Raw genomic sequence first — 22631 nt, 5'->3', positions numbered from 1 at the left:
GTTTGGCGACTCGATGGTCTGACCTCAGGTCGTCACTCCGCTGGCGACAGCCCCGCGCCAACGTTAAGTTTTAAGGTGGATTCGTTAGACTGGCCTACCAACTGGCAAAGATTCCGTTCATATAAACTAGCCCAGTGCCATTACAGTCACAGCCACAGACCAGCATTTCTATATTGAGTGTCCGCCTTGTGATGTCCCGAATGTCATATGTTGTCGAGTCTTAATATGGATCGATTCTTCACTCATGAATATCGATTGTTGCCTCGCAGTTGACTCACATCTGACTCGATTTCTCCATATTTACACGACTCAATCAACAAAGCACAATGACGGCTTAGTACCATTCTCTCGGTTGCCTGAGATACTTGGCATGTGACATGGTGCCTGTACCTGAACGTGATTCTGCCTGCGGAGATCCAATCTAATGTCGCTCGTTCCCCTGTACGGTTCCATATATTTTTCTCTGCGTTGATTCAAGTTGATATGCTCACATATGTCCCTGAATCAGAAATTCACGCTCAAACTCCGCATCTTGCGAGATGGAGTCCCCGCAACCTCCACCAGAGGAAAACTACTGGAGTACCCTAATCAATCCCGACAAGAGTCCAACGCCATTACTTGAACAGCTGTGTCTTGGGATTGCGCATGTCATTGTGTGTGCATCATGGTTGTTCCCTACTTGAAGTGCCTGGCCTAACTCGGATATAGGCCACCAAGTTTGAACCATCGAACATAGGGCCCGACTTGACGCCAACAAAGCTGGCGGCGTTTTACCGGGAGGCGGGCCGTAACTACGACACCCTGTTCCTCGAGACGCCGTACTGGTCTCTGTCCTTCATCTATCAGAAACTCGGCTGCTTCCACAGTCTGCAGCCGACGTCAAACGCCTTTGAACCGCCCTGCATTCCATCATTGTTACCCATTGGTTTCGTGCGGTGGGAAACAATTCAAATCTTGCTCGACCCAGACGAACATCATCATTTGCTACAAACTGCGCTGGAGAAATGGGATATCATGGACGCGAAAGGGGTCGCTTTTCCGAAAGTGATTCCTCGGGAGGTGTTCCCAAAGGTTCCCGATCAGGATATGGTAGAATGGCACGAGAAACTGAGCAAGCAACTAAAGCATGATCATCAAGCCTGGAACACACCACCACGCCATTCGCCAGACGAGCCTGCTCGCGACTACTTTTCCTACTATCATAGATCTCCCCTCCATCGTGGATCCCGTGTTCGAAGGTCCCGACCTTCGTCGGTCGAAGATTTTCGGCCGCCTAGACGACCAAGAAGCCCGGATGACAAAAGGCCGCGGCCGTTTCGATTTGCTACTGACTTCGATCGCTTCCGAAGGGGCTCCCGCTCACAGAATGCGTCCCCACGCTCGTCACCACGCTCGCCGTCTCCACCTCCGAAACGAGGACGCTCAAACACCCGCCGATCTAGAACCGGCGAGACTTTTGATCGGCCATCGGCACGACTACAACGACAAGATAGCTACTCTAGTTCGTCTGAATCTTCCATGGACGAAGATTTTGTTCGGCCGCCTCCCCGTCGCAACTCAGTAGACCCACGCAGCCGTCTATCGTCTCGGTTATATGACGAGCCACGACATCGACGGCATTCTCACGACGAGACACTTGACAATGAGCGCCGTAGCCGTCCTTATTTCTCGAATGAAAACGCTGAGAAACGTTCCCGGCGATATCGTCCATCAAGCCTCCATTTTCGAGAGCGAGTATTCGACGATACAAGCGAATCCACGCCGTCACCCAAAACTGCAGATGTTCCCCGATTCTATGTCTATGTCGAGCCGCCGCCGCAAGAGGCTCGGCGGCGGAGCTTTGGAGAGGAATATATTAAGCCATTTCGTACAAAGTATCGGCCCCGGTCGTCCAGTAATGCTGGTACTTATGGTCCGTGGCCGTCCACAAGATGAGTGTGCTTTTTGATGACACATGTATATACCCTCTTCGCTATTAGTTCTCGATCTGTGTTCACCACTCGCCTACTGTATGCTCTCTGATAGTAAGTTTATGAATTTCCGGGTCCGGAAGCGGATCAGTCCCCACAAAGCCGAGCTGCCCCACGTGACCCGCTCTCTCCTGATCGATCTGATTGGCCAGGTATCGGCGAGGATTGTTCTCAATGACGTCGCGGTCCAACTTCATCTCCCAACTTGAAAAAAGCAGGAATCGTCCCCTGTTTGTAAATACGAATTATGCATTTGGACACTTGAGAATTGGCATTTCCCTTTTTCCTGAGCGGCTGGCAAATATCAGAAACAAAAGGAGTCTGAACTTTTTGTCGCTATTCTGCATCCAATCGCTCTCGATTGACTTCGGCTGCATGCTGAATAAACTAATCTTCATTGAGCCAGTCATCTGTGGCTAGCTGAGTATCAATGCATACATACATGTGCACTGGTTTGCCGCAGTAAACTATGTCTCTGAGTCGAGTCTCCTACCTGGAGTCGTGGGAGCATCAGCCACCCCCTTTTGTCCGCCGGCGGACCATCACTGAAGATGAAGAAAATGACGACGGACAGGCTACTCCTCGTGCGTCCCAGGCTCAGAATCATGATGAATGGGATACCGATACATTGTTCTTGTCCGCTTCCTATCCGTCGACGCTACCCTCACACACCATCAGACATAAACTGAGCTTTAACCCCTATGCGGGACGAGGGTGGGCCCATAGCAGCAGTGCGGCAGCAGCTCAAGCTGCGATCGATGAGGAGCGGAGGTCCCTTCTCCCCGCGGATGAAGTCTCCCCGGGCAGTGTTACCAATGGGAGGTCCAAAGGGGATGATCCTTTGGCGAGGGAGATAGGATTTCGGGATCCCAACTGGCATTTTGCCGAAACCACGGCGGCATTTGAAGTGAGTCGCAGCAAGAGAATCGGTATGTCGATGCCAGCAAATCTTTGATTAATCGTCAATACTAACACATAATTAGCCCAGGTTGTGGTCGCAGTGTTTTACTGCCTGTTTGCTGCGGGACCCGTGTTTGGCTTCGCCGCGCTGAAGCCCGTGTTGATCCGTGAGGGGGTCTACCGGGATCGATGCTCCCAGAATGAACTCGAGCGTGGTACCAACACATGCTACGGCCAAGAAACACGGTAGGCGATGCAGCCATGATGTCCCATGCTCCTGGTCTAACATCATCCCAGGTTGAACTTGATGTTCACCATCGCCGCCGTAGCAACCAACATCTGCGCTCTCCCCGTCGGCACCGTGCTCGATGTGTACGGTCCCAGAGTGAGCGGCGTCATTGGCAGTATATTTATCGCCATTGGTACTCTTCTCTTTGCCTTTGCCCGCCATCTTCCGTTTGATGGGTATATCCCGGGATACCTGTTCATCGCATTGGGCGGACCGTTCGTCTTTATCTCATCCTTTCAACTTTCCAACACCTTTCCCAGACGTTCTGGATTGATTCTCTCCCTACTTACCGGGGCGTTTGATGCTTCTAGCGCATTGTTCTTGGTCTTCCGGCTCATCAATGAGAGCACCGACGGCGCATTCTCTGTTCAAGCGTTCTTCACCTTATACTTGGTCGTACCTCTGTTCATTTTCGTTGTCGAGATCACGTTGATGCCGAAGACCTCGTACAAAACGGCGGGCGAGCTTGTGCTACAGGCGGAGCAGAACATCGTAGACGATGCCAATGACGCTGTGGATCCCAGCATCGCGGACCGCGAAGAAGGCGAGCGTCAGCGCCAGGATCGCCGTGAGCATCGGCAGAGTATCGTCAGCAGTATCCAAGAGCTGCTCGACGACAATATTGGCAATCGTCGGATCGATGACTTGATTTTCGACGAAAACAACCCAGAATTCGCCAGCCGCCGTCGGCGCGAGCAGGCTATGCAAAAACAGAAGATGGGGAAAGAAGCTCACACCAAGCCTGCCGCAAAACATGCAGCAGGTGGCGTTTGGGGTGTGATGCATGGTGCTTCGGCGCTCCAGCAGATCCGCTCCCCGTGGTTTATCCTCATCGCGCTATTTACTGCGCTGCAGATGCTACGGATCAACTACTTTGTCGCCACAATTCGGACACAATATGATTCGCTTTTGTCATCTCCAGAACGTTCCCGACGGCTGAACGAATTTTTTGACCTGGCTCTCCCCGTCGGCGGACTTCTCGCCATTCCTTTTATCGGCGGGATTCTCGACAACACCAGCACCCCGACCGTTCTTGCCGTCCTAGTCTCCGTGTCCACTACCATCGGTATCCTGGGCTGCATTCCGGGAAGCATTGCAATTGGATACCTCAACGTCGCGCTATTTGTACTCTACCGGCCCTTCTACTACACCGCGGTTTCCGACTACGTGGCAAAGGTGTTTGGGTTCCAGACTTTTGGCAAGGTCTACGGGCTGGTGATTGCGTTGGCGGGCATGTGTAACTTTGCGCAGGCAGGGCTGGATGCATTGACATTCAAACTGTTTGATCGTGACCCGATCCCTGTGAATGTGGCCTTGACCGTGCTGGTGGTTGTTGTGGGTGGATGTCTGGTGACGTACGTGTCCACCAAGGCCAGGGCGCTGGCACGCTCTGCGGGAAAGATTGAGGAGCGGAGGTCGTATGGGACAGTCTAAACGACATGATTGATGTATGCTGTCTGAGCCTCAAAAGACCAGTGTTATGATATCACTAGGACTAGTGAATTCTTTAGTGTTTCTACGCCGCCATAACTACTGTCTTTGAGTGCACGATAAAGGATCTAATCACAAATCCACCCCATTCTGAAAATTCGCCGCCCCAGCTTCCTGATCAATCTTTACCATCTCATCCAACCCACACACCCGAAAAATCTGCTGCGGCGAGAGGCCTGTCTTCGGCACACCCGTCTCCTTGAACTCCCTCAGTGCCTCCTTCATCGCACGATACGCGGGCGCCAACGCCGCAAACGGCACCACCATGACCCTAAACCCCATCTCTTTCGCTTCCTCGGCGGAGACCGTCGGCATGACGCCATGCTCCACCATATTCAGCAGCAACGGCCACGGCGCGAGATCTGCGACGATCCGCCTCGCTTCTTCTTCGGATCGCGGGCCTTCGAGGATCCCCATGTCAGCACCGACATCCCGCGCAGCGCGCAGGCGGGCCAGTGCCTCGTCGTAGCCGTGCTGCTGAAGGGCGTCGGTACGGGCGATCAAGATGATGTCGCTGTTGATGCGGCGACGGGCCTGCACCGCGGCGCAGATGCGTGCGATGTAGGTCTCGCGGTCCGCAACGGTTTTCCCCGCAAGGTGCCCGCAGCGCTTCGTCGTCTGGACCTGGTCCTCGATGTGCAGCGCGGCGACCCCGGCCCGCGCATACTGCTCCGTCGTCCGTGCTACCATGATGGGGCCGCCGTAGCCGGTGTCCGCGTCGGCAATCAAGGGGACCCGTGGGTCGAGGTTAGCGATCATCTCGGCGTTCTGCCGCATGTCGTTAAGGGTAGAGATACCGAGGTCGGCTTGTCCGTGCATCGAGGCGGTGGATCCTGCTCCGGTCTATAAATTGATTTTTTGAAGATCACCATTATCAACATTCCCAGCCCTCAGAACACATTAGAGACCCCTCACTGACAAGCAGAGAAGGTTGTTGATGTTGTGTCTGTACCATGTATAATGCATCAAATCCAACTTCCAGCGCAACTCGCGCGGAGAACCCATCGTACACTCCTGGCGCCAGAATGAACTCGCCGTTTGCGAGCTTCTGCCGGAATATGGTGGCTGCCGACACCGGCCGAGATTCAATTGTCATGACGAGGAGATCGTTATTCAGACAATATGATCGTACGTGCTCTTGTCAATAATACCTGAATGGAATCGCCCAAATGTTATACTGCTTCGAACCAGCGGGCCAGCCAAGCACGACGTTTATATCATCTGCCGGTTCGGCATGTTGTGACACATACTTGCATCGCCACATCAGCAAGGGCCGCAAGAGGCGTTTTGTGAGATGCATCAACCAAGATGGTCATCTTTGGCGGTCAGAATTTCAGACGCATAGATCGACAGAGGCTCGTGAACCTTAATCACAATGTCTGGCTCGCGGAGATTGGGCGCCTAACAGGTTTGCATGGGCTTGCCTTTGGGTCATCCCTGCTTGGCTCGCATTCCTTATTTACTTTTCTGGTCTCTGGCATTTAACTTCAACTGCTTTTCCAGGAGAGCTTCAGGGGTTCGAAAAACTGAGGAACAGGGCTGCTTGTGTCTCGATGTTCGGGTTTCCTAGGTTAGACTACGAACCGTTGGCATGATTAGCTCCCAATGGATGTCGAAAAGAGAATCAGTGGAGGAACGACCAAAGCTCTCGCATATGCATGGTTTCGCAATTCCCGGTTGAAAGAAGGTCTTCAGTGCGGGTTATATTTTCTTAAATCATCCACGTCCATTGAGATAAACGTCATTTCATCCGGGAATTCAGGGTTGATGTGAGGTTAGCTATGCCGAAGACCTCACGGTCGCCAAAGGTAGTAACGAAGGCAGTGCATCATTTGAAAATAGATACTTTTTGCACTCCTGTTCAGGAAATTGGAGCCGCAAACCCCGAAGAACATTGGCCTTTCGGATATCCAAGTGCCACGGACGGTGGATGCCCGTCACGGTGTCGACGTTGAGATGAAGAGCCATTCCAACCGGTCGTGCCAGTGGTAGCGCAAGGTGTATCATTGTCGTAAACTGTACCAGGGATCTATTCCATAGCATTCCGAAAGTCGAGAATGAGGCCGCTTTCCCCTTTCTTCTCACCCAAGGCCATGGTATTCAATGTACATATTAATCCGTATTGTCTTCTCGGCCCTGAAAACGCATGAAGGTGATTGTAGAGACAAGAGACATCATCACTCGCTGGTGGTAGCCTCTCCAGAGCCGGTCTCTCTCACAGCTGGGGTTCTGGGAAACAAGTGGTTCGTACGGGACCTGTGCGGTGTAGATGAAGAGCCTTCCCAGGCATTCGAGGTAATATTACAGCTTTCCGGCCCCTACATGTGTTCCCCAGTGGGTTGACGTGACCATTGATTTAGGAACGTTCAGAAATCCCTCCGATATGGTTGAATCGTAGGGCTCAACTGAAGGCATCGCTGCTCAACTAGTTCAAAATGTTTCGAAGACCAGCCACAAAGCTTCATTTAGGAGTCCGCCAGCACTGTGAACAAGGCGACGAAGCCCGTCGCCGGTTGCTTCTTCTCTTTTCTTTGTCGGCTTCGGAGTACTTATGAATTATTGGACTTGCAGAAAGCGTTATAGGCTTATATAAGCTTGCCACCACTCATCGGAAGTTCTGTGACATCCTTCAAATACTGTGTCCCGGTCGTCGGTTCCGCAGCTGCCGGTTTGGGTTTCCAGGGGAGCTCAGGAGAATTCATGGAAGGCGATCAGCATGGCGCCGTACTCCTCCCGACGATCTGTGGTTGAGTCAGTCTGGGGAACAGTGCCATTGCAAGTTGCATCAGATCCAACCATGGTATAACGTGGACGACGGCCAAATCCTAAGCCTGCTATGTTACTGTTCATCACGAAGTATTCCACCACGTGCAATGTGCTTTCCGTGAACTGCCTCTCCAATGCTGCACAGTTGATGTCGAAGATCAGATCGCATATACAATGATTTGACTGTCATCCACGTTATATCATGTTCGGATCGTATGCATCTTGCAGTGACGCTGTTCCAAGGACTGGCCCGCGCATGATTTCGTCGGGAGGCACACGGCACCGTCCTGATCGATTTCCACGGACTCTCTGGGTTCCCCTGGAAACCCAACCCGACAGTTGCGGAACGGACGACCGGAGCACAGTACTACTATTTTGAAGTCCTGAATGTCACTCTCGAGGCCATGCATCAGCGATGGTGTGCGAACGCTGAGTTTCTTGTCCAAGCAACAAGGACTTTGATCCGAGATGAGTTCTGTGCCAAGCGTGCGCGGATTGGATTCGGCTGCCAAGAGTTACCTACATCATCTTGCATCCCCTTGCATTCGTTTAAATTTATGGGCACCGAAGCTTCGGAGCTTGTCACACGACAGTCGACTCCTTCAGCACCAAGTACTCCAGGCCAGCAGTCAAGGATATTCGGCGAATTTGCATTGACAGCTTGCGATAACTACAATATAAAGCAAATGTATTATACACCAAGGAAATTCCTGGTGATGGGTTGTTCAAGCCTCTCGGATCAGAGGTGTCGAGCGATTTGTAGAATTCAACAACGGCAGTGCTCTTCTCACCGCTTCCGAAGTTCGATCACCCGACGGTATCATCACAGAGCTGTGACAACGACTAACGGAGACGCTTTTTGTGTCCACGACGTCATCGGCGTCAGATGTTTTCACGTGAGCCTACCAAATTTCCGTCCAGTTGCCTCGAAACATGGTACATCTACTCCATCCAAAAAGTCATCCGACTTAGATCCAACTTCTGTACTGGCTAGACCGTTGTCGCTATGGAGAAAGCCGAGGCTCCACGATAAAATCAGCCCCGTTATGCCGTCAATACGGCACGAAAATAGCCGATTGTGGGACTCGTACGATCGAGATTCAGTAGCTGAGAAAATTTTGTTCTAGGCAAAGTTATCATTTTTCCATCTCTGACGTGTATGTATCACGTACATAGAATCTTCATGCGGACGCCATGGCGTCCGTGTGGACTGACAGCCAGGAATTGAATATGAAATTGAGCATTCGCAATTTCTGAGCTACGAGTAGTACAGGTTGTTGAGTGTCCATCAACAGCATACTATATAGCTCTAGCAACAATGAATGATATAATCATCATCGGCGCCGGACTCACCGGTCTCTGCAGTGCGCTGACCCTCTCTTATCATCTCTCTCCTCTCAGACCAGATCTCCAAATTACCATTTACGAGCGGCATGCGGTGCCCTCGACGAGCGGTGGTGCAATCAGTCTTGGTCCCGTCGCTCTTCGTTATCTTGACAGGTTAGGTGTGCTCGATGAACTTGACCGCTTCGGCCCAGAGGCTGGCGTGGAAGTCGATGCGATTGAAATCTTTTCTACACGAACCGGGAAGGAATTGGGGATGATTGATTTCACCGGGAAAAATGGCACTGGTTATTCGGGCGATTGCGACAAGCGGTATAAAGGGCGACGGGTCCTACGGATCACCCTAACGCTAGCAATGATAGCAGCAGCGGAGAAGACAGGAAATGTACAGATTGTGTTTGGGAAAAAGCTCGTGGGCCGCACACATATAAACATCCCGAACCGAATTGCGGTGCTGTTCGAAGATGGAACAACGGCCGACGGTGATCTATTACTGGGCTGTGACGGAGTGAATTCGCCAACTCGCACGAAAATTGTCGATCCCGGATATACAGCACAGTACTCCGGATTCTCTCTTGTGCAGAGCACGATACCCACAAGCAGATTGAGAACATCGGCACATTTTCGGACGACGTCCCTGAATATCTCCCGCCACGGATCGTTCCTCATGAGCTTCTTTGACAAACAGCGCGAGGAACTGTTTCTGTCCGCAATGGTGGAATGTCGGGAGGAGGCAGTCGAAGATCATCGCGTTGAGAGCTACGCACAAGGGGATCCGCATCGACAGACATTGATCAGTGAGTCTCTTCGGCGAGAAATTTTCGAACGCTTCGGCGACTCCGCCATTCCCTGCGTCCGAGAAGTGGCTGCGGCCACCGATATCGAGTGGCTGTTGTATCCAATTCACGAGGTACCCCCCGGCGGAAGATGGCATGTTGACAAGGCCCTGCTGCTGGGGGACGCGGCGCATGCAGTAAGCCAAGTAACGGTTCGAATGTCCAAGAAAAAGAGAGTACTGATCATTCACACAGATGCTGCCACGCGACGAATCCGTCACTTATGCCCTTGACGATGCCATCCTCTTTTCGCGTATCCTAGCGCAGTACCTTGATTATCCCCTACAAACCACGTTCGAGATATACGAGTCGTTACGGAGACACGACGTCAACACAGCGTTCAAGGCATCCCGGAAGCTATGGGATGTGCGATACCGAGATGCAGGCGTCATAGAGTCCAGGTTCAAGGAGTGGTTATTGCCCTTGCGACTCAAGCAGAGCCGTTCCGATCGAGACGCGGCGTTCGAGTTCGACGCGGAGAAAATCGAAATTCCTACACCACAGGACAGTAGATCCTGCAGTTCAGGGTCAAGCGGCGTTTTCGATGAGAAAAAGTTTCTGTTCGATTAGAATACATCCGCGAGGAGATTCACACCAATTCTTTTTTCCTTTCTTTCTTAGATAGAGAAAATAATAGAGCCCGTAGAACCCGATATAATAAACAATTTCAACGAGCTTGTTTGACAGGATTGTGGAGTAACAAAGGGAAAAAAAAGAAATCAGCAACTGCTCAAATGGAGACTCGAACTCCAGACCTCTTGATTACTAGTCAAGCGCTCTACCAACTGAGCTATTCGAGCAGCTGTTGCCAACCAGGTCGGTTTAATTCTATATGAGTTAACTATAAGTGATGGATGAAAGATCGTTCCGTGTCAAAAGCCCCTGCAGCGGTCGTTCGTCCTCTCTCTCCCAGGGACACAATTTTGAGGATAAAATGACTTCAAACAATATTGGAGCGTGATCAGGTCTGACTGTTACTATAAACTCATCTATTTGATTTGGCCAGCCCAACCAATGGTGCTTAAACATCTCGACGCTACCTCCTTGTCGATCAGCCAGCAGGAAAATAAATAAAAGCACTGCTGCTATAGCCTAGTGTACGTCTGGCCAGATCAGCAACCATGTCGCCATTCAAATCTCGCAGTGTCATATTCACAGCTGCGGGTCTCCTACGACTCGTTCTGCTGTTCTATGGCCTCTACCAAGACAATCACTCGGCCGTGAAATATACGGACATTGATTACATGGTCTTCACTGATGCATCCCGGTTCGTGTCGCAGCATGACAGCCCTTACGCCCGGGAGACATACCGCTACACGCCGCTATTAGCATGGCTGCTCCTCCCCACGGCATGGCAGCCAGCATGGCTGTGGTTCTCGTTCGGGAAGGTCCTCTTCGCCGTTGCCGACCTTATCGCCGGCTGGCTGCTAGTCCAAGTATTGCAGACTGAGTACGGCCGCGGCGAGATGGCAGATGAGCGCGCCCTGCGCTTCGCTTCCATTTGGCTGCTGAATCCAATGGTGGCCACTATCAGCACGAGAGGCAGCTCGGAGGGCCTGTTGGGCGTCATTGTCATCGCGACGCTATGGGCGCTGCTCAAGCGCCGTATTGGCCTTGCTGGTTTCCTGCTGGGATTCGGCGTGCATTTCAAGATCTACCCGTTCATCTACGCCGTGAGCATGGCGTGGTGGTTGGAGGATGGCAGCATCAACCATCCTGGCCCCTGGATCGTCAACCAAATCCGCAAATTGATCACCCCGGCCCGCATCAAGCTCGCAGCATGGGCGCTGACCACTTTTGTCGGGCTCAATCTGCTCATGTACGCCCTCTATGGGCCGCCGTTTCTACAACACACTTTTCTTCATCATCTCACCCGCATCGACCACCGACATAACTTCTCTCCGTATAATACGCTCCTTTATCTGTCGGCCGCTGCGGCGGATAACAGGAGGCCGAGACCACTCCGCTTCGAGTCTCTCGCGTTCGTTCCGCAGCTCTTTCTCGCCGCTGTGGGCATCCCTCTTGCCCTTGCGAAGAAGAGCCTTCCGGGCGCGATGCTAGCGCAGACTTTTGCGTTTGTCACATTCAATAAAGTCTGCACGAGTCAGGTAATGTCCTCTACAACACACCCCATGACATTCAATGTGACTAACAGATGGGATACAAGTACTTCCTATGGTACCTCGTTCTCCTCCCGCTCTATCTCCCATCTTCATCGTTTCTTAAGAAGCCCCCCCTGGGAATCCTAGCGTTGCTACTTTGGGTCGCTGCGCAGGTGAGAAGCTATTCACTTCTTCCACACCGTTTACACAAGCTGACGACTCTCCCCAGGCCGCCTGGCTTCAACAAGGCTACCAAATCGAATTCCTCGGCCATTCGACATTCGTGCCGGGCCTATGGCTCGCATCCTTGGTGTTCTTCGCAGTTAATATTTGGATTCTGGGCATCATTATCAGCGACGTCGGCACCGGGAGTCGGTCCGCGAGTACTACCCCAACAAAGAAACATGCATGAGTTCCATCTCCGAACCCCATTGGTACCATCACTAGATAGAATTGTGGATTTATAGAACTGGAAATCTAAAACGGGGATATACTTGAATTTTGCAACGACTATCTGGAGCAAAACTGCCGCGCCGATACCATTACCCGCACGCACCGCAAAGAAAACCAGGTAACCTTGGTGCTCCCTTCAATTAAACCTCCGGCGCAATAAAAAAAAAAAAAGAACCATGCGGTACAAAACAGAACAGAGATCGGGGTATTATGATGTCACAGAACCAGCGAAATGCAAAAAGAAAAAGGAAGCAGAAAAGCTTTTGAGAAAGAGAGAGAAAAGTGTACTAAGATCGGCCAGCGATAGATGTTTAGAAGGGGGAAAATGCAGTCTCTACACCTTGGCGGCATCGGAGAGAATTTCGTAGGCGTTTGCGTGGATGCTTAGTGGTCTTGTACGAGGGAATGGGACGCCGCCAATCGTGTTGGTGTTGTGATTGTGATGGTGATGGTGGTGGTGGGTATTGTTGTGATCGTCGTAGTGTAGGTAAATGCCTTGGCGGAGTTCGACAAAGCTCGCCGACGGCCGGACCCGCGCAAGAGTCTCGACAATCTCCTCGCTCCAGAGGCCGGTGCACTGGTTGTTGGATAGTTGGAAGTACGGGTTGAGCAGCGCGCACGTCGAGTCTAGGTCAATGAACCGAATGCGGATGAATGTGAGCTCCGGGAAGACGTCCAGCGCCCCAACGGTGCTCAGGACAAGTTTCTCGAACGAACGGATGAACTTGAGGTTGGTGATGCCAGAAGGCTCTTCGAAGAATGGCGAGTCTGCGTCGTCCTGAGGCGACGACTGTCGGCAGCAATTCTTGACCACGAGGTCAAGCGACTTCAGGCGGGACTCTCGCGGGTTGTTGAGTAGGGATGCGCGCGCACAACGGAAGAGCTCCGCGCAGACGTTGCCGGTGAAGGTCAGATGCTCCAGTCGCGGCGCGACCTCGCCAAGAAGCCGGCACAGATGCTGCTGGCCGGGCCGCTCGTAGAACCAGTGTAGTTGCTCCTTGTTGTGGAAACCTTCCAAGCAGAGATTAAGGTGCACGATTCTCGGTGACAGAGTCGACAGTGCACGCGCAATGGTCTGATAACCTTCGAACCGCGGCTCGGCATAGGCGCAGTGCCATTCCCGCAGTGAAGGAAGTGCGTTAGACAGCGTTACCCAGTGGCGATAGTCCCGCATAATGTTCCAGGCGCCGCGCATGACAAATGTTTGGATCCCGGGCAGCACATCCAGACTGTTCATGCCCAGTAAACCAGACGGATCGTTTGCGAAATGCCGAATCAACGGCGGCTTTTTACAATGACCAGCTTCTAGCGTCAGGATTTTCGCCTCGGGGAAGTATATTCTCGCATGGCGGAAAATCTCCTCCAATGTCGCGTTTTGGCTGGCCATGAAGAAACTTGAATGGGTCGAGGGATGAGCGGCCCGCCCTACGTGGTCCCATCCCTGTGTTGTCGCCTGTAGTGCTGCTGCAACGTCTGTCAACCCGTTTTCCTCATTCATGAAGCGACGTGTCGGTAGGAGCTGCGGGATCTGGGCTCTGTTCGTTCTCTGGCCCCAAACAGGGACCCAGAACTCAATATGGCGGACGTGTTGGATCAGATGCGGGTGCTGTTCGAACCATCTCGCGCACTCGTCCAGGCCGTCCTTGGTTCCTTTGATCTTGACTGCATTAGGTTAGAATTGCGTTTAGATAGAGACTCATTCGGTATGGTAATGTCACATACTATGTCTATAGATCCGGCCTTGCACAAGCGGTCTCCAGATCGGTGAAATCAGAGCCAGATTCGAGAGTGCCTTTCGTCGCGGATGACGGAGCGCCTTGACCCAGCTTCGCTGCGCCGGACGGCCCGAGCTGGAGGCTGATGGTGATGTACGCTCCCCGAACAAATGGTCCAGTATAGCCTCGTGAATCTCGATCGGAAGATTTTCAAATTGTAGTTCTGGACGGCCGACTCGGTGATGCGGCTCTGGGAGGTTCACCGAATCCACCATCTCCGTATCAGACCCGTGCTGGAACTCCAGCGACGCGCTTAGCGACATCGTGACATCCGTATCATCATGGGGCCCGACCTCGGAACTCGTGCATCGGTTTCCCGCCGCCGCGGCCTTCTGCGATGACATGGACGACTGGATCGGAATTGGTGCTCGAGTCAACGAGTTGACGGAGACCGGACGCGGGGGAGGTATCGTAGTGATCATGACGGCTATCGACGGGAGTGTCACGCGAGGAGAAAGAAAAGGCGAAGAAGATAATGCTATCTAGACGTAAAAAAAGTTGAAATCACCAGGACCTGCGTCTGTTGCATTTTAGCAGCGGTTCCAGCATACTAGGCTCCATTCTGCGGACTGACCGATCGAGCGTTGTGCCGGTCAACCAACGACCCAGCGCAAGCGCCACGCGTCGAATCACCGGCCAGACGGCAAGTCGGAACTCTGATAATTCGCTAACCCAGCCAGCGTAGCCCAGCGCGGGGCTGCCGGAGGGTTTGTGCTGTGCTGGAGCGACTGGGCTTTCGAGGGGTTACCGGCGCGGGCTTGGGCGTCAAAGGTGGCTGGCGTTGGGTGAGGACACGGAGGATTCGGCAGTAAGGCTGGTGAGCGATAGAAATATGAGGAATACAATCAACCGGTAACCGAAGTTCGATTTTTATGATTTATTATCCTCCTCTTGTCACGGATGAGCAATGGGTGAATTCGTGAAACCAATAACGGATCAGAGTAGAGCAACCGGAGTAATAAACCAAAGGGCGACACTGATTCACTAGAAACGAAGACAGCGATGAGATCGAGGCCGCAATCGTGCACCTCGAAGAGAATTAATAGTACCAACAGTTTGGAGGGAAGAACCGCTAGCAAGGGTCCTTTGATCGAAATAACCCCCGGCCGATGTCTGGATTTGTCGCAGGATCAACTGGCGTGGCCTGACTTAAGTTTCAGCCTCAACAATCTTCGTATCACCCCAGCGAGTTGTTTCAACAACTTCTACAACTCCTATCTGGCGAAGAAAAATTCAGGCCCACTTCGGGATAGCTACGGAATGATTCAGCATCGACTCTCTTGTCTGAGTACTTATTGTACATAGATGGCTGACGATGATAGTGACCTTCATGAGTAGCCGCATTTATCTCTTCCTCCTAAATCTGAACCGCAACTCCTCGTCATCGCTGTCGTCGCGGATTTCGCGGGGTCGTTTTTGGGTCGGACGGACAGTGGATTGTGGCGTCGGTTCGCGGGACTCGGCCTGTGAGACCGAGATCAAGCGGCCGCTTTCGGTCTGGCTGGCTTCACGCGGATTTTGCTGAGTTGACCGCCTGGAACTGGTCGCACCGCTCACCTCCGGGTCTTCCGTCGTCCAGTAGCGGTCCCCAATACCAAAGTGCTTGCGTTGGACTTCCTCCAGGGGAACAATGACCGTTTGCACCCGAGCTCGCGACGTCCGCGGTTCGCCTTTGCGGCGGAACTTTTTGAAGTTCTTCCGCCCGTTCCATCGCTCATCCCACCTTTCAGTTTCCTCCATAGTGGGGGATGGTCTCCTGCGCACAGGAATGTCCATCTCCTCTACAACAACCAGCTTTTTCATCTCATCTAGCGTCATGCCCTCGATCGCCACTTGAAGAGACGAGGACTCGTCGACACTGTGGCCGCGGGCTGCTGCCTCGACCTCTTCACGGCGTCGACGTGCCGCTTCCAATACATCAAGTTTCTGCCGCTTGGGTTTCCGTATTTCTTCTTTGGGCTGTGATGTTTCCTCCGAGTGTACCCGTATGCCCATTTCTTCTCTGCGACGCTTCATTGCGTTTGCACCTGGTAGAAGATCCGCCATTCCATCATCATTTTCCTCCATATGAGAGCAGCTTGCGGGTGCAGCGTTTGCCTGCGATTGTGCCTGAGACAAGTTAGGAAACGAGCTAGAGATATGGCATTGTCTACGTACTAGATTGCTCTCGGCAGCCCCGTCTCCCTTTTCCAAGGTGTACTCTGGTATTGAATTGATGTCGAAGCCATCGTCGAAAGTTTTGACTTTGCTGACAAAAGGCCGCGACCTCGATCGTCTGCTGGCTTGCGTCGGGGCAGGCTGGGACGATGCCTCATCCGACTGCGCTGCAGGCGGCGGTGAGGTAATTCGTTCCGAGGTTTGTCGGCGTGTTGGTGCAACTTCTGTAATTTGCTCGACCTGCGAGGTCACTTCTTCGCGAGGTAAAGGACGACAGAGTAGCGAAGCATCATTATTCAGAATAGCATCGAGAAATTCACTCTGCTCGATGACGCGTTGGTCCGTCATGAGAGCAACTTGGTTTCCAAGTTCGATGGACCATTCTTCGAATTCACCTTTGGCTCGAAACCGGACCAAAACCACACCACCATTGCCCTGGCGTCCGCTACCGGGCCCTTTTTCTCCGGCAGCATTTCTCATAAACTGTACCAGTTCCTCCGGTTTGGTTTTACCATATTCTAACTGGAATAACAGTGCCTTGCCATGTCCGTTGTTGATAGGTGGTTGCAGGTTTTCGAATTGAGAAGGATCGCAGAACACAAATGTATATCCCTCAAAGACATTAGCTCTGTTTGGGTTTGGAGCAAACGCTTTTGCTGGACGATGGACCGGCTCTTTACCCGGAGGCGGAAGATGCTGGGCGGGATCCGGCCAGGCGGCGTCAAAATCCTCCTCCAGCGGGGAAAGAGACTCCACGGCCTCCAAGTCACTGGGTGTAGCCGCGTAGACGAGCGCATCGATGTACGAATCCTGAACAATGTATTTTCCATTGATCAAGGCCTGCAAACCCTTTGCTGTATTACGCTTGTTCTGTACCACATGCGTAGTCTTCCCAACGACGTAGGGAATAACTGTCTTGATATCGAGATCTTCCAGACGGGACCGGTATGTGGCCAGAGGGTCCTTGGCCTTGAGTTCTTTGGATGAAAAGGAAAAGCTAAGAACGGTGGGAGTCCACTTGACCCTGAAGACGTTAGCATCCGCATCCCCGATGATCGTTTCGGGAACCTTACCTCAGCGCATGTTGATATCGGCCAAGTTGGATTCTATGTTCATCTCCCGTCAGAGTTCTACTGCTACCCTTGATCTGAACACCATCCACAATCGTTCCGCATTTCGAGTTTTGATCAAAGACTGTCAGTTTAGACTTGGTGTGTATATGGGTCTAAGACATGTCAGCTTGGGAGCTCGTGGCTCGCGGAGACGCTGCTCGTACACCATCGCCTGGTTTGACAGGTGACACTTCGATGACCAAGTGCTTTCTCGAGATTGATGAATGCTGAATCGCATGGCGGACTAAACGCGACGGCTCTCACGTTGGCTCTGAACAGTGATATATTCGATACTAAGGGCTAGATAATACCTCCATCTTGCTTGATCCGGCCAAACAAGTATTTCTTCCCTGGCTTCAGCCAGATCCGTTTTCCTGCGCACAGTCAATATCATCCTCACTGATGTCAAGCGAACATACCATTCAATAAATCCCCGTCCGTGTCGAGGATCCACATGATGCGGAAGCCATTCGGCGTGTCTTTGTTGGTCCCTCCGCCACGAGCGCCATCGGCAACATCATGACCTGGATCAGGCAGAAACGCGTGATCACGTGACTTGGCGTCACTCATATTGGTGTTTCGATCTGCGTGTCCTCGAGAGGCGTAGCGATTCGAGGCGGTGGCGGCCATGGATGCACCAGGGAACAACGGATTGAACGGAACGGCAACTGAGGAAGCTCCGCAGGCGTCCCAGGATCACAAGAGCTTGAAATATTCATTGCTGGGGCCTTCTCTGCTGAAGGCCGGCCAGGACGCGGTTGACCAGCGCAAAGTATGTAGGATTGTTTACGCGATGATGGCTCTCTTTGTCCGCAGCTCAAACGCTAATGGTGATATCAGGTATCCGAGATCATATACGAAGTCTCTAAAGGATCCAAGTTCTTCAACCATGAAGAGAACCGAGACAAGGTTCTCACAGAGAAGATCAAACAGATCGTAGCGCACAAGGAGCGTCTCGAGCGGCTGGACCTCTCCGCGGAAACGCGTCGAGTTGACGACTACATCGCTGAACTGGAATCGAGTCGTGATTTGACGCAGATCGTGGTGCATATAGATTGCGATGCCTTCTTTGCTGCGGTCGAGGAGCTCGACCGCCCGGAGCTTAGGGAGAAGCCCATGGCCGTCGGCAAAGGTGTTCTTACGACATGTAACTACGTGGCCCGCAAATATGGATGTCGCAGTGGGATGGCTGCCTTCGTAGCGAAAAGGCTCTGTCCGGATTTGATCGTGATCCCCCAAAACTACGAGAAGTACACCGCCAAAGCGCGTGAGATCCGTGCGATCCTGGCCGAGTACGACCCTTGCTTCGAGAGCGCCAGCATTGATGAAGCTTATCTAAACATTACGGCCTTCTGCGATGAGAACCGAATGGATCCGCAGGAAGCCGTGCAGCAGATGCGGGCGCGGATCTTAGAAGAAACCAAGATTTCCGTGTCGGCTGGCATTGCGCCCAACGCCAAACTCGCCAAGGTTGCGTCCAACAAAAACAAGCCCAACGGGCAGTACTTCATCCCCAACGACCGCGAGGCGGTGATGGACTTTGTGAAGGACCTACCCGTGCGCAAGATCAACGGGATCGGACGGGTTTTTGAGCGACAGCTGAACTCCATCGGGATTCACACCTGCGGCGACATCTACCCTCAGCGTGCTTATCTCAGCCAACTTTTCGGTGATAAGGCCTACCGTTTTCTTATCCAATGCTACCTCGGCCTCGGCCGGACCAAGATCCAGCCTGCCGAAGAACATGAGCGTAAGAGTGTGGGAACCGAGAGCACGTTTGCGGAGATGAGCGACCCGGCCGCCCTCCGCGCGAAGCTACGCTGGACTGCCGAGGAGCTGGAGAAGGACCTCGCACGGGCCCAGGTCAAGGGGCGCACGCTCGTGCTCAAAGTCAAGCTGCACACTTTTGAGGTCCTCACGCGACAAACGGTACCTCCTAAGGCGGTCCATCTCGCTCAGGACTTGTATAATTATGCGCTTCCGATGCTGGCAAAGCTCGAGAAGGAGATCCCGAACTTTCGATTGCGGCTGCTCGGCCTGCGGTGCACGCACTTGGTTAGCACGAAGAAGGTCGGGCTCACAGAGTTCTTTGGCATCACCACGCGGAAAGCGAGCCCCAATCCAACGCCAGTCGAGGATCCCGGATCTGCCGATATACAACTCAACGACGATAATGAAAATAGCGAACCTTTTATCACCAGCGAGCAGCCGTCTCGCGACATATCGCCGAAGCCAATAGACAACGATCTCGATGATCGAATTCCCCCAAATCCTGCTGATGCAAATCTAGCTCAGGACAGCCACGAACCCAGCAAACCAGACTTCTGGGACTGTCCAATCTGCAACCGCCCGCAAGCAGCCGACGACCGCACCTTCAACGCGCACGTGGACTCCTGTCTCTCTAGACAAGCCATCTTCGACGTGCTCCGGGAATCAGGTGAGGACTCTACTAATAATAACAGCCCCAATCCAAATGAGAGTAGGAGTGCGCAGAGAAAGGCGTCATCTTCTTCTCCTGTGGTAGCAGCGACGCGGAAACGCAAGCTCGGCGCCAAAGGAACTTCCGAAGATCATGATCCTAGACAGAGGAAGTTGTTTTTTACATGATAATAAATATTATTCTGGGTCATATGGGTTTCGCTAAGAGTAGCTGTAGCGATGTAGAGGTGCCTAGTTGATAAGATTGCTGTGAAGCTCGGGACTCTGCAATGGGTATCATACACACAAGCATGTAGTAGGGGCGTTTTACAAAGGAGCAAATTCGAAGACAGACCAGGGTTTCGTTCGGTTCGGCGCAAAAACAGACCACACAGGGAGTGAAGCACTTATAACAACAACAATAATGACGACGACTGGTAAAACAATAGCGATGAACGATCGGGTATCGAGAGATCGGACAACGAGTACAGTAGCAACCCCATCATTATCAATCAAACACAATCCCACAAACTCCGACTGTCAACTGCTAACAAAACCCGAAGCAGATAATTGAGTTCTAGCCCCATAACCGGATCGGATCGAGATGGAAGGATCATCGCATCCAAAGCAAATAAACCAAAAGCACAGGTCCTGCCAATGGAATAGTAGTAATAGGAGTACAGGCGTTCTAAGGAGATTCATTCCTGAGACTCGACATCGACATCTTCGGTGGTAATATATTCCGGCGCAAGTTCTTCGATGTTCGCCGCGGGGCTCAAGAGGCCCCGGCTACCAGATATTTCATGGTCGACCTCATCTGGTGCAAGGACACGTCCGCCGATCTCTACATCGCTGACGCGCACATTGTATTCAAGCGCCTTCTTGCCCTCGCGTATGAGCTCTTCGGTCCACCCGAGGCATCGCTTTATACTCTGGTTGAGCTTCTGGCTGTCAATCAGTAGTTGCTGATGTTTCGCAAGGTCAAGCATGAATCGCTTTTCGTCGTTCGCCCGGTGACGCTCGTCATGCTCGGCTATGGTGTTCGGGCTAGAAGTGCCATCATCGGGGAAAGAATCGCTGTCGCTGTCTTCAGACAACTCTTCAGGGGAAGGAACAGACACTTCGCTGGTTATATCCTCCGTTTCGGCAAGGGACGACAACCCTCCAGATGCCGATCGAACAGAGCTGGCCATGGATAGCCGGCCGGAGCGACTGAGACGACGGTACCTTCGTAATTCCGCATTCTGCTTTCGGAGCTCGCGCTCGAGCGTGCGGTTGATCGCCAGAAGTGAGGAGTTGCTGATCTCGAGATCAAGGATTTTTCGTTCTGTGCGTGCACTTATTGCCTGCCCATCGCCGAGGTGACTTGAAAAGTCTAGTTTTATTGGGCTATGGGGGAGAGGATGCGACAACTCTCGTGACTCTGCCTGGTTTGGAGATGTTGTGCCAGCTAGTCGCGGAGTCAATGGCTGCGATTGTTCCTGCAGGGTGCCAAGAGCTGCAGAGGGCAAGCGTGGAGAGCCTGACGGTGTGAAGCGACGTGCCCCTATGTCCTGGGAGGGGCGTTGCGGTGTCGAATCAATGCTACTCGCCTTTCGATGTGACGAGTACTGCACAGAGAGTGACGTATCGGTTGATAATGCAAGCGTTTGTGCGGAGCGCTCTGATGGCTTATTCTCTTCAATATCTGGGCTTGGCTGCAGACCGCTGTCACTGGATAGGCGCGCTTCAACGGATAGCGGCCGCGTAGTCCTGACTCGCGGCGAAAGGGTGGACGAGTTCCTGCCCGAGCCTTGTTGCAAAGTAGACCCTGCGGACCGGCGCCGGGTGGATTCTATAGACTCATCCGTCGGTGTATTCGTATCCTGTGTACCATCTGCATATATGAAGGTCGGGCCGGTATGCTTAGAGTGAGGTCGAGATTTGGAATCGGTATCGTGTGAGGAGACCGATGAGCGAGCGTCATCAGCGTGGAAAAACATTGGCGAGGTACCCGAACTATCATTGGGCCTTGAGGAACGCATTGCTAGCACATCACTCTTGGCCCTAGAAGGCCTTGCTGATTCTTTGTTTCCGCCTGCACGAACTGGACTCCGCTCGGAACGGCGGTAACTCGCTGTCACGGCAAGAGTGGAACGCACCACCGGCGCGTCCGGTTGACACCCGGCAGGATTATTCTCCGACGACACTACCCCATCACGTCTGGAGTTTCGACTGCCCGACCGAGGAGTGACATTGGCACTTAAATACCCCGAGCTGGGTGTGCTTGTCTCATCCCTATGTGCCGAATGTCCCGAGACCGCGTCGGACCGGTCTTGCCTCTTGGGAGTCACGTAAGCGTTCGCCGCGAGGCGAGGCGTCAATGGGGTGGCAGACTTGTTCGTCGTTCGAAAGGCGGGACTGAGAGTCGGGGTGAATGGTTTGCCTGGGAGGCCATTGTTTTGCTTGTCCGAATGCATCAGGTCGGGACGGTCAGGAGAGCGGCGGAATTGATCGCGCATTTCTATGACATGGCGGGGGGTGGGCGACGTTATGAAGCATTGCCACCCTGATAGGGTCAGCGATATGCTCGATTGATGTTGGCGGCCCGGGCAGTTCTCGCAATCGAACGGAGGCGCAAGATTCGCGGGATCGAAAAATCGGTTCAATTAGTTTACGGTGAGGCCTCCGGATAGGGCTATTGACGTTGGTCTTGCGAAAACAACACTCCTGAATCGGTCTAGCGGCGGATCGACACCGACTCCCCTGGATCCCTGCACGTGGGGGGTCACATGACTCTATCATTACGCCAGTTGTCCACCTCCTGCACCGCGTGATTTAGCCTTCGTGGGGTGATTTGAGGCCTCGTCAACTATTCAGTGGTCATGACCTGTATGGACCCATTATACTTGAAAGCAGTTCATGGTATGATGTCGACAGTCGAGTCCTAAGCTCTGATCACATCTCCAGGCATCAACGTTGCCCAGGCCAACTGGCCAGATTGCATTTTTCTCCAGGAGTACGATCAAAAACTAGGCC

The 22631-nt window shown here is 52.7% G+C and overlaps 9 protein-coding genes and 1 non-coding gene across 10 annotated transcripts; 5 read left to right on the top strand and 5 right to left on the bottom strand.

Moving 5' to 3' along the window:
* Positions 1–424: 424 nt before the first annotated feature.
* Positions 425–1935, top strand: VTN49DRAFT_1942 (uncharacterized protein; the record flags this gene model as incomplete). Its single annotated transcript, XM_069409612.1, has 3 exons — positions 425–441; positions 509–653; positions 709–1935. 3 exons carry the CDS (start codon positions 425–427, stop codon positions 1933–1935), a joined length of 1389 nt encoding a protein of 462 aa, XP_069269699.1.
* Positions 1936–2439: 504 nt separating this feature from the next.
* VTN49DRAFT_1941 (uncharacterized protein) lies at positions 2440–4593 on the top strand (the record flags this gene model as incomplete). Its single annotated transcript, XM_069409611.1, has 3 exons — positions 2440–2899; positions 2954–3116; positions 3168–4593. 3 exons carry the CDS (start codon positions 2440–2442, stop codon positions 4591–4593), a joined length of 2049 nt encoding a protein of 682 aa, XP_069269698.1.
* A 129-nt stretch (positions 4594–4722) lies between these two features.
* Positions 4723–5746, bottom strand: VTN49DRAFT_1940 (uncharacterized protein; the record flags this gene model as incomplete). Its single annotated transcript, XM_069409610.1, has 2 exons — positions 4723–5493; positions 5603–5746. The coding sequence occupies 2 exons, from the start codon at positions 5744–5746 to the stop codon at positions 4723–4725; spliced, it is 915 nt and encodes a 304-aa protein (XP_069269697.1).
* Positions 5747–8734: 2988 nt separating this feature from the next.
* On the top strand, positions 8735–10166 carry VTN49DRAFT_1939 (uncharacterized protein; the record flags this gene model as incomplete). The annotated part of the gene is made up of 2 exons (XM_069409608.1): positions 8735–9733; positions 9792–10166. The coding sequence occupies 2 exons, from the start codon at positions 8735–8737 to the stop codon at positions 10164–10166; spliced, it is 1374 nt and encodes a 457-aa protein (XP_069269696.1).
* A 157-nt stretch (positions 10167–10323) lies between these two features.
* VTN49DRAFT_t29 lies at positions 10324–10396 on the bottom strand. The gene has a single exon. It is a non-coding gene; the product is annotated as a tRNA-Thr (tRNA).
* Positions 10397–10717: 321 nt separating this feature from the next.
* VTN49DRAFT_1938 (uncharacterized protein) lies at positions 10718–12110 on the top strand (the record flags this gene model as incomplete). Its single annotated transcript, XM_069409607.1, has 3 exons — positions 10718–11704; positions 11764–11871; positions 11928–12110. The coding sequence occupies 3 exons, from the start codon at positions 10718–10720 to the stop codon at positions 12108–12110; spliced, it is 1278 nt and encodes a 425-aa protein (XP_069269695.1).
* A 375-nt stretch (positions 12111–12485) lies between these two features.
* Positions 12486–14348, bottom strand: VTN49DRAFT_1937 (uncharacterized protein; the record flags this gene model as incomplete). The annotated part of the gene is made up of 2 exons (XM_069409606.1): positions 12486–13813; positions 13874–14348. 2 exons carry the CDS (start codon positions 14346–14348, stop codon positions 12486–12488), a joined length of 1803 nt encoding a protein of 600 aa, XP_069269694.1.
* A 922-nt stretch (positions 14349–15270) lies between these two features.
* Positions 15271–17765, bottom strand: VTN49DRAFT_1936 (uncharacterized protein; the record flags this gene model as incomplete). Its single annotated transcript, XM_069409605.1, has 6 exons — positions 15271–16035; positions 16084–17107; positions 17157–17308; positions 17360–17439; positions 17507–17569; positions 17615–17765. The coding sequence occupies 6 exons, from the start codon at positions 17763–17765 to the stop codon at positions 15271–15273; spliced, it is 2235 nt and encodes a 744-aa protein (XP_069269693.1).
* A 58-nt stretch (positions 17766–17823) lies between these two features.
* Positions 17824–19802, top strand: VTN49DRAFT_1935 (uncharacterized protein; the record flags this gene model as incomplete). The annotated part of the gene is made up of 2 exons (XM_069409604.1): positions 17824–17967; positions 18036–19802. 2 exons carry the CDS (start codon positions 17824–17826, stop codon positions 19800–19802), a joined length of 1911 nt encoding a protein of 636 aa, XP_069269692.1.
* Positions 19803–20311: 509 nt separating this feature from the next.
* Positions 20312–22114, bottom strand: VTN49DRAFT_1934 (uncharacterized protein; the record flags this gene model as incomplete). The annotated part of the gene is made up of 1 exon (XM_069409603.1): positions 20312–22114. One exon carries the CDS (start codon positions 22112–22114, stop codon positions 20312–20314), a length of 1803 nt encoding a protein of 600 aa, XP_069269691.1.
* Positions 22115–22631: the final 517 nt, after the last annotated feature.

This window comes from Thermomyces lanuginosus, assembly GCF_041956635.1.
Source record: "Thermomyces lanuginosus strain ATCC 200065 unplaced genomic scaffold VTN49scaffold_24, whole genome shotgun sequence".
Lineage (NCBI taxonomy): Eukaryota > Fungi > Ascomycota > Eurotiomycetes > Eurotiales > Trichocomaceae > Thermomyces > Thermomyces lanuginosus.
The sequence above is the reverse complement of the archived record's forward strand: the minus strand, read 5'-3'. Positions and strand labels throughout refer to the sequence as shown.